This window comes from Podospora anserina, chromosome 7 (genome assembly GCF_000226545.1).
Source record: "Podospora anserina S mat+ genomic DNA chromosome 7, supercontig 3".
Classification (NCBI taxonomy): domain Eukaryota; kingdom Fungi; phylum Ascomycota; class Sordariomycetes; order Sordariales; family Podosporaceae; genus Podospora; species Podospora anserina.
The window spans coordinates 327,389-340,512 of NW_001914848.1; the positions used below are offsets into that span (position 1 = coordinate 327,389).

General features: G+C 53.3%; 5 protein-coding genes across 5 annotated transcripts, besides 1 other annotated feature; 4 read left to right on the forward strand and 1 right to left on the reverse strand.

The window, feature by feature from the left end:
• Positions 1 to 237: 237 nt before the first annotated feature.
• On the forward strand, positions 238 to 2,276 carry PODANS_7_540 (uncharacterized protein; the record flags this gene model as incomplete). The annotated part of the gene is made up of 3 exons (XM_001905469.1): positions 238 to 350; positions 400 to 1,229; positions 1,279 to 2,276. The coding sequence occupies 3 exons, from the start codon at positions 238 to 240 to the stop codon at positions 2,274 to 2,276; spliced, it is 1,941 nt and encodes a 646-aa protein (XP_001905504.1).
• Positions 2,277 to 2,644: 368 nt separating this feature from the next.
• Positions 2,645 to 2,716, forward strand: a tRNA (tRNA-Met).
• A 1,678-nt stretch (positions 2,717 to 4,394) lies between these two features.
• Positions 4,395 to 5,216, forward strand: PODANS_7_535 (uncharacterized protein; the record flags this gene model as incomplete). Its single annotated transcript, XM_001905470.1, has 1 exon — positions 4,395 to 5,216. The coding sequence occupies one exon, from the start codon at positions 4,395 to 4,397 to the stop codon at positions 5,214 to 5,216; it is 822 nt and encodes a 273-aa protein (XP_001905505.1).
• A 1,826-nt stretch (positions 5,217 to 7,042) lies between these two features.
• Positions 7,043 to 9,010, forward strand: PODANS_7_530 (uncharacterized protein; the record flags this gene model as incomplete). Its single annotated transcript, XM_001905471.1, has 4 exons — positions 7,043 to 7,588; positions 7,627 to 8,520; positions 8,581 to 8,863; positions 8,928 to 9,010. The coding sequence occupies 4 exons, from the start codon at positions 7,043 to 7,045 to the stop codon at positions 9,008 to 9,010; spliced, it is 1,806 nt and encodes a 601-aa protein (XP_001905506.1).
• A 994-nt stretch (positions 9,011 to 10,004) lies between these two features.
• Positions 10,005 to 10,760, reverse strand: PODANS_7_520 (uncharacterized protein; the record flags this gene model as incomplete). Its single annotated transcript, XM_001905472.1, has 1 exon — positions 10,005 to 10,760. One exon carries the CDS (start codon positions 10,758 to 10,760, stop codon positions 10,005 to 10,007), a length of 756 nt encoding a protein of 251 aa, XP_001905507.1.
• Positions 10,761 to 11,747: 987 nt separating this feature from the next.
• PODANS_7_510 (uncharacterized protein) lies at positions 11,748 to 13,085 on the forward strand (the record flags this gene model as incomplete). Its single annotated transcript, XM_001905473.1, has 2 exons — positions 11,748 to 11,958; positions 12,049 to 13,085. 2 exons carry the CDS (start codon positions 11,748 to 11,750, stop codon positions 13,083 to 13,085), a joined length of 1,248 nt encoding a protein of 415 aa, XP_001905508.1.
• Positions 13,086 to 13,124: the final 39 nt, after the last annotated feature.

The following is a 13,124-nucleotide window of genomic DNA, read 5'->3' on the forward strand; positions in this document are numbered from 1 at the left end:
TTGGGATGCCCGAATGGTCTTGGTTTGGGGGAAAACAAAACTCGGCAAAGCTGTACGTCTCATTCATGGTTCTCACGATCGACTCTGCACACCCGAGACCCGGTCTGAGGACTTGATTTGTGAGAGTGGCTGTGAGACATTGTATCACGGGCTTTGGGTGAGGATAAAAGCCACTCTTCTCCTCTTGACCCTCGGTTCCTGACAGGGCCTCTACAAGAATGACCATACCTGCTCTCCATGGCATCACCGCTTGATCCTGCTCACCCCCATCGCCGGGGGACGCCCAAGAGACTGATTGTCTGCTGTGATGGAACATGGATGAACTCGCTGGGAAAAAAAGGGTATGCCACGTCGAGGTTCGATTCGTCATGATAATACTGGGATACTAACGACGTAAAGGCACGAACCACCCTCAAATGTGACCCGCATCTCGCGTGTTCTCTGCCGCACCTGCAGTGATGGCAGGCCCCAGATTATCAACTACTTCGCCGGTGTAGGTACAGCTAACGGCCTGGACCAGTTCACCGGCGGAGCGTTCGGCATGGGGCTGGACGCAGACATCCGAGAGGTGTACAACTTCTTGTGCACCAACTACGTCGACGGGGACGACATCATCCTGATTGGCTTCAGCAGAGGAGCGTTTACTGCCCGTAGCGTCGCTGATATGGTCGCGAGCGTGGGACTGTTGACGCCGGAAGGGCTGGACAAATTTTTTGCCATCTTTGATGATTACGAAAACATGGGCTCGTCGTCCAGAGACACGGACGACTTTCTGATTGACGGGCTGGAGGAGTACAAGGGACAGCATGGGCAGAAGAAGATTGAGTGGGAGGAGAGGAGGAAGGAGACGTACAAGCGGGGTTTGAGGGAGAAGAAGCTCACGCGGGATACGTTCCATGCTGGAGCTGGAGAGATTGGCGAGGAGATCAAAATCAAGGCTCTTGCGGTTTGGGACACGGTGGGAACACTTGGGATCCCGCCTGCTCCAGTGATCGGTGTTCGAGGAAGCGCTGATCAATGGAGGTTCACCAACACGCAAATCTCGGCCAAGGTCGAGAACGCCTTTCAGGCTTTGGCTCTTGATGAGCCGAGATATGCTTTCAGGCCTGCCCTCTGGGAAAGGGTACCTGGAAGTACAACAAACCTGAAGCAGGTATGGTTTCCTGGTAACCATGGGAATGTCGGTGGTGGTTGGTGGGACCAACAGATATCAGACATCACACTGGCCTGTAAGTTCTGCCTCCTCTTTGGCGTGGGCTGTGCTGATATTAAATACAGGGATGTGTGATCAACTCTCGACATTGGGACTGGAGTTCAATCACCCACGCATGACCAATATGTTTTTGGAATCACTGCGCTTCTCCGCTGCTCACCCCTTCCCTTTCTCGCCGCAATCAAAGACTTCGTCGATTGGGTCAGTGGCCAAGTCCATCATCCCCAGATCCATGAGCAAGCTCCTTCGCGGAGGAAGGAACTCCTCGTCAAACGGGACCACCAACGGGAATGGCACCGCCAATGGAAGTGCGAGCTTGGCTCCAGGAAGCCCCAAGCCTTGGGGCCACGCTGCCGTCTTTCGACACCCCTTCTCAGCCCCCAAACGAGATCCTCACGAGTGTGATGGAAAGCATGACCACCCCGATGGCCCCTTGCCCCAGTTGTGGCAGTTTGCTCGGCCTTGGGGCCTGGGTTTGATCAGAAGTCCTACCAGTGTAGTGACCACTGTGGCCGGCAAGACCGTTCGGCGTCCTGGCCTGTTTATGCGGGTTGATGAAGACACAAACGAAGATACCAGCGAGCCTTTGCTTGGTACGAGCGAGAGGATACACGCTTGTGTCAGGATCCGGTTGGCCTGTGGAGGGTTGGGGTTAGATGACAAAGATGTCTGGACCTGCGATTCCCTCCTCAAATCTGAAACAGTTGAGGAGGGTGACAAGAGGAGAAAAGGAGGCCCGTTGTGGAAGTTGGAAAGGGGTAGCGCGCTGAGTAGCGGCGAAGAAGAATTCGTCAAGGCCTGGAGAATCCGGCCGAGAGAACTGACGCTTGGCACTGACGAGTATCCTGAGCGATGTATGTATCCTGTCGGAGAGTTTGATCATCACTGGAAGTGGGTTTATCAAAGAAAGGTGGTGGGGGAAGGCCAGGCTAGGGTGCCACAGGAGGTTGCTTTGCCTGAAGAGCCGCTGGTGGGATATTGGGAGAGATATCTGCTTGCGCTTTTGGTCGGGGAGGCAGATGTGTGGCGGTTTGCTCAGCAGGGGATTCTTAATGGGAAGTAGCGGTGGATTGGATAATGGTCTGAGAGAATCTGTGCTGTCCGGGGTAGGTAGTTTAGCTTGGTGTTTGGTAGGATGGCAAAACGGGCAATGGAAGTGTGTGTTGTTTGCAAAGCAAAACCTCCGATGTGGTCTATGGGTTTCCGGGGCAAGGCAGAGGACCAACCATCCCTTCTTTAGACGTGTGCTTGAGGAGTCTCTGCGAAATCACGGAGATCAGTGAAACCTTAGGAATCATGAGTCACATTCTTACTTTCCGCCTCTTCCACACCTTATTCCATCCGTCCTCAATTTGACCCACCCCACAACAACCTTGCTCCTTGCCTTAAGAGTCAAATTTTCACCATCCACATCAACAAATCAGCTTAACAAGCTGCGTGGCGCAGCGGAAGCGCGCCGGGCTCATAACCCGGAGGTCACTCGATCGAAACGAGTCGCAGCTAAATTATCGTTTGCTTTTTGCACTTTTCTCCCACAGCCTCTCAACACTTCCCTCGCCCGAATTACATACCTAACGATAACCTCTAGTTAGGTACACGGACCAGCACGCGGATGCCATGGCGCTCTTATATTATGGTTTGCTTTTGCTTTCGATGTTTGATTGTCTTTCCTGACTTCCACTGTTGACTTCAAACATCGTACTTCCTGTATAAGACAGCCCGTGCATATCTATCTACGCAGCAGTAATACCATGCCTATGAGAAGGTTCACACAGAGCCGCAACTTCATCGAGTTCGAACCCGAAACTACCTGTGGCTACGGTCTGTCGGGAAATACATAGCGAGGTGGTGCAGGAAGATGAAGAGAAAGAGCATGATAAGAAGTTCTGAGGTGACCATGATGGTTTGGACACCACTACTATATGGATATTTGCCACAGTTCCGGTTAAGCACCTCCAGCAAAGCAAGGGTTGCAGAGGAAATTTCTCCTTCTGTGATAAAAGCCAAGTATCGCAATCCATGGGGCGTTGTTAGGACGACCAGCAGCACGCCCACGGACCACTCGCAGTATAATGAAGAGATCAAAACCCAGGACTTCGCGAGCATATCACTTAAAACGGCGGCCGACTATGCCAGTTATGCCGAGCATCAGAAATACGACCTTGCGGAGACCGAGTGTAGGTAATTGGGTTGAGGGCTTGGATGACCTGGAACAGGAAATGGAAGAGAGACTCGAGATGAAGGGTGAACCGAGAAGGAAACGGAGATTTTTGGCATTCAAGAAGAGGGATCGTGGGGAGTGTCGCCTCAAGTGTTGGCGCGACTCTAATGATTGAACAGGAGTGAAGAGAGCAAAAGAAGCAGAAGAGCGTTGATGAGTGAGTGCTAGGCGTCCAGACCGCCACGGAACAAAATCCAGCCAGCCAGTGCCGACTTTTTTACTTCACTGGAAATGTTCAATTCAAAGTGTCACGAAGTGAGCCAGTTATAGAATTTAACACCTTTCAAGTCACTCCTTGGAAAGAGCAACTGTCCAGAAACTTAGAGGTTAGTATGTACTTAGTAAAATTTCAAGGACCATTAGGCACCTATCCTCAGCTCTGTTGTAAAGCCTTCTCCTGCCAACCGAGATCCAGATGGCGACCTCGAGTTAGAACAGACACTGCACAAGATGCATGAGGCCAGGACTCGACGTAAAATGGTCGCTCAGCGGAGTCCGGAGATGGAACCAAAGGAGCAAGTGAATATGGAAGGTTCGGCTCTAGGTTTTCATCCGAACTATTCCAAGCCTCTAGAAAGTCGCTCCCACCCCCCTACGGCCCGCCTGCAACCACGAGAGTCACGAGAAGAGCCCGTGAGCCCGAAAATTCTGCTTTGGATAAGGTAAGAGCAACTGTTCAGGGAGGTGAGCACAGGTGAATACCCTCAAAAAGAGGGCCCGTAGGTGAACTGCGGGTCTGGGCGTCTTCAGTCCTCTATAAAGGCAGCGTCCTCCTCCTTCTTCTCTTCTCCCCCATCCTACTCTCTCATCACCATCTTCATCCGGGGACCGGAACTGGAACTTTCTTCACTTATCCAGCCGTTCACCTTCATTGCCAAACACCGCATTTGCCTTTCATCAACGTCTTCCTCTTCACCATCAATCAAACCTACCTTATTTCATTACCTACACTTCATCACGATGGCACCTTCCGCTTCTTCAAACACCTTGTGTCTCGAGCACCACTGGGCCTTCGGGATGCTTCTCAAACTCAGCCAGCAGCCTTCCTGCGTTTACGACAAGCAAACTGAGATGGCCATCAGAAACGGCTGGGAAGACCCTCCGGCTGGGTGGAAGGGGACCGTATCACCCAACACAACAGGTAGCAGAACCTTCACACAGGACAACACAGCCCAGCCCACAGTCGAGCACGCCGAGCACGCCGAGCACGTTACACCGCCCAAGAAAGTCTTTTACGACCCGGATGACGTCTTTGGCTCATCACACGCCTTCGACACTGCGGCCCAGAAGCGCGGCTCTGCCCTATTCGACTTGGAGGCCGGCGAAGACAGCGCGAGGGTCTTCCTCAAGACCCCCGCTGATTTCAACAAGTACGCCGCCAATATGAAAGATAAGCGGCCCCTGCTCCAGTTCACGAGGAGAATGCGGAGGTTTGACCCTGACGTCGACCTCGATCTTCGTTTGCAGAAGAGGCGAGAATCCATCGTTCGGATGAAGAGGTTCTCACACAAATCCCAACACTTTGAGCCTGAGGAGAAGAAGGACGATAGCGAGGACGACAGCCACTCCGACCAAGATCATCACTCGGGCTATTTGAAAAAAGGTCATTCGGAGAAGCAACACCTCGATGAGTTTGACGCCAGCGACGATGAGACGGACTCCGATCAGGACTACCACACTGGCTACTTGAAAGAAGGCCGTTCAAACAAGCAAAAGCGCGATCAGGTGGACACCAGGGAGATTCGCGTTCTTGATGACGAGACGTTCACTTGGTGGTGGTAGAGAACAGTTTCTTCCGCCAACTGTTGAGGAGTGCCGCCATCTGCGAATGAAGCACACACGCACGCACAAACTGTCGAGCAGTGTGAAAAGATCCACTCGTATAGAAGACCTCGGTTTCCAGGTATGTCATCTGGCAAAAGATTCCGCCAAAGTTGAAACTAACGACAATGACGCGAACCAAAAACAGATATCGAGACAAGGAAGGGGGACAGAACACGATGGAGGCAGGAACGACGCGATTGAGGAAGGAGCGACTGGAGAGCCCATCTGAACATAGGGCACCATTTGTATATAGCATGAATTGGCGATACATGACAGCTTGATCATGGCCCCGAGGTGGATGAACTGTTCTCTCCGTCTAGTCCTGCCTCATTGCTACCCGGTCTTGTCAGGGCTGTGTTCAAAGAAACCCTCAAGTGGTCGGTCATCGTAGATGGTGTGTTGAAAAGGTGCCTGGGCGAGGTGGAGTAAGAATATACAAGCTCCTTGCCCTCCTGACGGCCGTACAGGCACAAATCATATTTGGGGACAAGTCCCTCACTCTGAAATTGGAGAGAACGTCAAGATCTTTGGCGAAAACCAAGAGTCCCGCCGTCCACAGCGCTTCTCCTCTTCGGGTGGAAAATCGGTCAGAACGTAAGAGCGGCGCTCTGTAAGCCCATGGGACTTCAAATTCAGACGAATGGTACAGTCGTTTCCGTTTCACTACTGTTCGGTGATATTGACCCCTAGCTCATCACACATATTGGTTTCGGTGAAATGGAATCCTTCCCGCATGAGACATGGGATGTCGTCGCTGGCGACCCAGAGAACTGCACACCATGCTGCGTTGTACGTGTTCATGCCATGGGGTAATATTGTAAATTTGATACTGAAAGTGGGACAACGTTGGGTCCAAATTGCTGCCAATTTGGTCCTCGAGTCCGTGGTCATGGTGCCCGCAGATGGCTTCTCCTCAGTCGATTCCATCATCTCAGTATCGCGAAGTTGGTCCAGGAATCCGGATCATGCCAATAGGTGTTTTACATGGGATCAATAAACCCTTCAGCTCTTTTTTGTGAGCCTTGTTCACAGCCCTAATCAGAAGCCCATGGTGGTGGAATTTGCTCATTCAGACGCAGAACTTTGCAAGAGGCGCAGCTAGGCGAGAGCAGGCATTGTGCCACGACAGCCTTCATAACCACACGGTCACAAATTTGCTCGTGTTCTTTGAGCACACTCAACAGCCGCACCGAAGGAGGTTACCACAACCATCACATGTCACCGCCGACGTCGGGATATTTTTTCTCCCCCTCGCCCGCGAGTGCCGTCCAGAACAATGCGGGGAAGATAGCGACCGGGCCGACACAAGCTTCTTGGTTCTCTCTAGCTCCCTCCACAGCCCGCACTTCCCCGGACTAAAGAAGTGGAGCCCCATCCTTTTCCCCGGAGCCAGGGCGGAGCATCCGTCCTCAACATCGGGATGATCCCGTCTTGTTGGACCCCCTTCCCGGCCGGCAGATGGTGTTTCTGTCGTCACTGCCCTCGGACGTTTGCTCGCGACGCGATGGGGGCACGCAATCTCTTGGCCCGGTGTCCGGTGGCGAGTAACAGCTGCACTCCCTGTCGCACTTCGCGATGATTGCCAGCCGTTACATGTGTAGGACAGGAATCGCACAACAGACTTATATACGCTGGCTTACCTATGCTCTTGCACTTGCCGATCCCTGACTCGGCCTTCTAGATTTCTCACTTACAGCCAACCCCAGCTCAACACCGGTCTTATTCCCCCACCTTCTGCTGTCGATCATATCTAGGTACCTACCTTATCCAAGCATTCACACGCAATGACACCAGAAGAAAGAGTCCCCGTCCTCATCGCGGGCTCAGGCTCAGCAGGCCTCTGCGCGGCCGTTTGGCTGGCCCGCTTCAACATCCCCTACAAGATCCTCGAGCGCCGCAATGGCCCCCTCGAGATTGGACAGGCAGACGGCGTGCAGACCCGCACAGTCGAGATCTTCGACTCGTTCGGGATAGCAGAGGAGATGCTCCGGGAGGCCTACCACGTGCTGGAGATTGCCTTTTGGTCCGCCCCCGACGCCGAGAAGGGCATCAAGAGGGCCAAGTACGAGGCCGACAAAGAGACCGAGATCAGCCACCAGCCGCACGTCATCCTCAACCAGGCGAGACTCAACGAGTTGATGACGGGGTTGTTGGGGTCGAACCCACCGATTGAGTACCGATGCGAGGTGAAGAATGTGGTGGTGGATGAGAATGCGGATAGCAACGATTTGGAGTCTTACCCGGTCAGAGTAGATGCTGTTCGGGACGGAGTTCAGAAGACGTATCGGGCGAAATATGTGCTTGTATGTCTGCCCCTTCAAACGCCATGGGTGCGGAATAAGCAACATCGTGCTGACTGGGTAAATAGGGCTGTGACGGCGCACACAGCATCGTCAGGAAATCCCTCGGCTTCAAGATGGTGGGCGACAGCTCAGACGCAGTCTGGGGTGTCATGGACATCTACCCCCGCACAAACTTCCCAGACATTCGCAAAAAGGCGGTCATCAACTCAGCAGTCGGCAACATCCTCCTCATCCCGAGAGAGGGCGACTCCATGGTCCGCTTCTACACCGAGCTCCCCGCAGGCACCAAAGTCAGCGATGTCAGCCTCGAAAAGCTGCACGACCACGCCCGCAAGGTGTTTCACCCCTATGAGATGGACTTTGCGGAGACTTTCTGGTGGTCAGCCTACTCCATCGGTCAAAGAAGAGCCGACTTCTTCCACCAAGATCACCGTGTATTTTTGACAGGTGATGCGTGCCACACTCACTCTCCCAAAGCCGGTCAGGGTATGAACGTCAGTCTGCAGGACGGCCACAACATTGGATGGAAGCTTGGGATGGTCCTGCAGGGCCTTGCACGCCCAGATATTCTCGAGACGTATGTGCTTGAGCGGGAGCGGACGGCTACCGAGCTGATCGACTTTGACCGCAAATTCACAAAGCTCTTCAACACCAAGTACCGCCAGGAACACGGCATAACGGCGGGGATGTTTGCGGAGCAGTTCACCAAGGCGGGCAGGTACACGGCTGGCCAGGCTGTGCAGTACGATGCGTCTGCCATAACCGATATTGGAGAGCACGACAAGGAGTTGGTGGCAAAGGTGACAGTCGGCATGAGGTTTCCCACGGCGCAAGTGGTGCGGTCGTGTGACGCCAAGGCCATGCAGCTTGTGAAGGGGCTGCCAGCGAACGGGCAGTGGTATATCGTGGTGTTCTCGGGAGATCTGTCGCAGCCCGAAGCGATGTCGAGGTTGGACGAGGTGAGTTTGATACAACGTCTTGGAGGATGGGGGTTCTGATGCTGATGTCACCGCCAACAGATCTCTTCAACACTCTCCCAAACAGTCCAGCGCCTCACGCCGACTGGTGTGGACCCAGATGGCGTGATCGACCGGATATTGGTGACAGCGGGCGACAGGAAGAAGGTTGAACTGGACACCATCCCGGATTTCTTCACACCGGTAACCGGGAAGTGGAAGATGAAGAATCTGGGCAAGATCTATGCCGATGATGAGAGCTACAACTCGGGACACGGCCATGCGTATGAGGCTTATGGAGTCGATGCTTCCAAGGGCGCCATTGTGGTCGTGCGGCCTGATCACTGTGAGTACTTTCTTTCTGTTCGTGTGTGGAGCTTCGAGTGGATGCTGACGATTACCGAAACTAGATGTTGCCAAGGTTTGCAGGTTGGAGGATGTCGAGTCTCTGGGAAGCTTCTTTGAGGGCTTCTTGGTGCCTGCTAGAAGTTGATGAGGCACTCAAGAGGTTGAGAATAGTGTAAAATATTGGCATCCATAAATGATCTTTGGGAACTCCAACGTCTGTATTACGTGCCAAGCTTGCCCGTGGTACATTGTGTCCAATGCCCTGCTCCCAAATCCGAAACTTTTGTCTATCCTGTTCAGACACATGTAGACTGAAGACTGACCCAGTAAGCCCCACAGAGCTGAGCCTCAAACCAATGTTCTTAACCAATACCCATTCTACCTCTGAGGGGGCTTCCAGAGTCCCCTTCGAGTTCAAGCCAAATTAGCACTCTGAGATCCTTAAAGAAGAGTAAGCTAAGACTCACTCGCGACCAGCATCCGCATTGCTTCTCTGACGCTTATCTTGCTGCTGGATAACCTGTTGGAGCCGATGCCGCTTCTGCTCTTGGGCCGAGCTGCCTTGAGCAGCCTTTTGGGCTGGTGACTTGCGCGATCTTTCGAGATAGTTGACTGCCCAGGCCGTCGAGAAGACCAGCTTGACGCCGATGACCGTCTTGAGGGGGCGATCCATAGCCATCTTGTCTGCTTGAGTGGAACGGTGTAGTAGAGTCACCAGTGTTGATGTCGATGGGAGAAAAAACGGGTCAGAGAGGCGCGGTCCGGCTGATGAAGCTACCGTGGTGAAGTAGGTATTGCGTCGTGAGTCCGGTACGGTTGTCTGGTGAAATTTCGTGGAGTGTTGGGGAATTTCTTGTTGTGGTGGACAGACAAGACTTTGTGCTTAAGGTGAAAAGCTTATAAGTTGACGGAAAGCCACAGGAAGTTTGAATGGGCCGGTACCTAAGTGGAGAGGAAGAGGAGGCTGTTGGTGACATGGAGACAAATCTGACACCGTTGAGCTAACAAAGTCTATTAAGAGAAGAGGAAATGCTGCAGAAACAAGATATGGTATCTATAGGTTAACAACCAAAAAAGACAAGAGCCAAGAAAGCCCCCCACGAGTCCATCAGGACAGAAATTTCAGTACTGGTCAGATATTAGTATGTAATGGCAGCCATCCTCCTGAGCCACTCTCCAGCTTTCTCTCCCTCGATCAGGTTCTCAAAGATCCACCTCCCGACATCCTCCCGACTGATGGTATAGCCAACTGCCTTACTCTCCACCACTCCCTTGATTGGATCCTCCTTCCCGGCTCTGATCTCCCGCTTGGGACCATCTTTGGCACCGTCAACAAATAGACTTGGCCTCACAATGGTCCATTCCTCCTCACTCTCGACCAAAGCGTCTTCCATGGCCTTCTTGTCCTTGTGGGGAACCTTCAGACCGACATGATACAACGGAACAAACAACAACGGTACATCCCTCCCAAAGTCGGATACGCCTGTGGAGCTGAGGGCAACAATCCGCGGCTTGCCCTGCAGGTTGTGCTCTGTTCTGGCCTTCTGCAAGGCGGCCAAGACGGTCTTGATGCCATTTTCGCACACGTGAGCGTCGTCCATGCCCATCTTGGACAGGTTGAAGTAGGCGCCGATGGAGAAGACGATAACATCTGGGAGGCCCTGGCGGGGCGAGGACGGTGAAGGGAGAAGGGCGCGGAGAACAGCATCGACGTCGTGAGCATTGCCCTGCTCTATCCGCAGCAACTTCTGGTCGACTTCGGCCGGGATGTTGTCGGAGAGAGTGGAAGGTGTGCGGCAGAGGGCTGTGCAGGAGTGGCCGGCAGCGAGGGAGCGCTGGAGGGCAGAGAAGCCTACGCCTCCGGTTGCGCCGAGGAAGAGGATGGACTTGGACATTGCGGGGTGAGGATAGAGGTTGAATAAGTAATAGAAGGTATATAGGTCGTGGTGGAGGCGTTTAATAACTCGGGTCAGTAGGGCTGATGAGAATCTTTTGGTCAGTCAGGTTCTTGGAAGAAGACAAGAGGGAGGAGGTTGCTCCCTTTTATTCCCCCAAGTCGCATCCGGCACTCGCAAGACGGACACGCCATCTCTGTCTTTCTTGTCCGATTCGGGGTAGATCTCTCGAGAAGGTGACGCCAGCAAACAATGCGCCTCCACCAGCAGCGGGATGATGGATGATGGTGATAAATATTGCGCCGTGGTGGTGGTTTGGTCTTAGAATGCGACGTTGGCGCACCCAGAGTCGGGGGTCCATCGCAACGTTCCTCCGATTGCTCCACTGTGGCTTTTTGCTAGAGATTTCATTGGCCAGTCAGTCGATCCGAAGCCGTCTTGGCAAGCCACCCCGCCAAGAGCTGTCAGGATGACACGGACGGGATGAGCACTCACAAATCCGACTCTCTTTCTCTTCGGCGATTTTCCGTCCTCGATTCGGCGGTTATTGATCCACGTCCTCTCACCTCTCTAACACAGCCTTTACGGAGTAACTTTTGTTGGTGCTGTGTTGGCAGTCACCAGCCATGTGACCCGAAGTGAACCCACCTCAGCCTGGTGCAGTCATCAACTGACATCACCAGGAAACCCATGAGGCATCTGCATATCGATCACACATCGCCATGTTTTCCAGATAGGGTTCCAAGAGCCAGCACAAGGCCCACCACACCTCGCCATTCGCGCTCCAGGATGACGGCGATCAACTCGGCTCGGCTGTTGCCCCCGCCCTTCTCAACGGGTATGCATGCGGGGTGACGCTGGCCCCACTATCTCGTTGACTGCCGTTCAAGACATGGAGGTCCAGATGGATATAACTTGATAGCTCTTCCTCCAGCTTGAGAAGATATCTGGTGGTAGAACGAATCCATCAGCATTCTCTTCTGCATAATGTTGTCTTCAACCTGGGGCTCCCCCTCTGGGACAGTGCAACTTCCCAAAGAAGTAGCACCTTACACGGTTAACATCGACCAGGGACAGCTTGATCGGGCTCAGACTCTGCTCAAGCTATCCCCCATACCGGGAGAATGCTACGAGAATTCACTCCCCGACGGCAGCCGGAAGCTGGGGCTGAGAAGAGAATGGCTGGTGGAGGCTAAGCGTGTTTGGGAAGAGGAATTCAGCTGGTAACCAACCTCTCCTCTTTCTTTTCCCACTTGCGAGCACCTGTCTTGACAGTATCTTAGGAGAGCAGTCGAATCCCAGATTAACAGTTTCCCCAACTTCACCGCTTCAGTGCCCGTCAACGAACAAGGAGAACAGATCAACGTTCAATTCCTCGGAATCTTCAGCCAGAACCCCAACGCTGTGCCAGTCGTCTTTCTTCACGGATGGCCTGGCTCCATCTTGGAGTTTCTTCCCCTCTTCAGCCTTCTAAGAGAAAAGTACCCGGATCCTGGTCGGTTACGGTTCCACCTGATTGCGCCCTCTCTACCTGGCTTTGGCTTCTCCGACCAGTTTCCCAATGACAGAAACTACGGCATGGAGGATGTCGCCTTCGTCGTTGACTCGCTCATGGTTGGCACCCTTGGCCTCAAGAACTATGTAGTTCAAGGTGGCGACATCGGGTCACGCATTGCACGCGTTCTCGGCAACCGATGTGAGCAGTGCAGTGCCGTGCTCGTCAACTACAGCCCTGTTCCGCCGCCAGAAAGCTTTGACTTCACAACACTGAGCGAGAAAGACAAAAGGGGATTGGAAAGAGGTGACTGGTTCCGCAACGATGGATCTGCCTACGCCATGATGGCCGCCTCCAGACCAGGAACACTAGGATTGGCCTTGTCCGCCAGCCCTCTTGCGTTGCTGGCCTGGATAGGAGAAAAGTACCTCGACTGGACCGATCCCCTTTCCTTTACCCAAGACCAGACACTACCCAGCGGAGCTCGGTACTCGAGAAAGTTGATGAATGAAATCATTGCCAGCGTGGCACTCTACTGGCTCACCGGCAAGATCCACACCAGCTTCTACTCCTACCGGGAGGCGTTTGCCCTCAACGGCCGGGCCCCGCCATCAAGCAACGCGCAGTTCCCGGTCATGGCGCCGAAAAAGGTGGGCATGATGTGGTTCCCGTATGAGGTCATCCCTACCCCAAGAGCATGGATAGAGAAGTACTCCAACCTGGTCTTTTGGAGGGAGGAGGAAGTAGGAGGGCACTTTGCACAGTTGGAGCAACCTGAGGTTCTGGCTAAAGGGTTGGAGGATTTCATCAAGGTTTTGCAGGAGAAATGAGAGCATCTTGATCTTTTATTCCTCTTATATGTACATCAT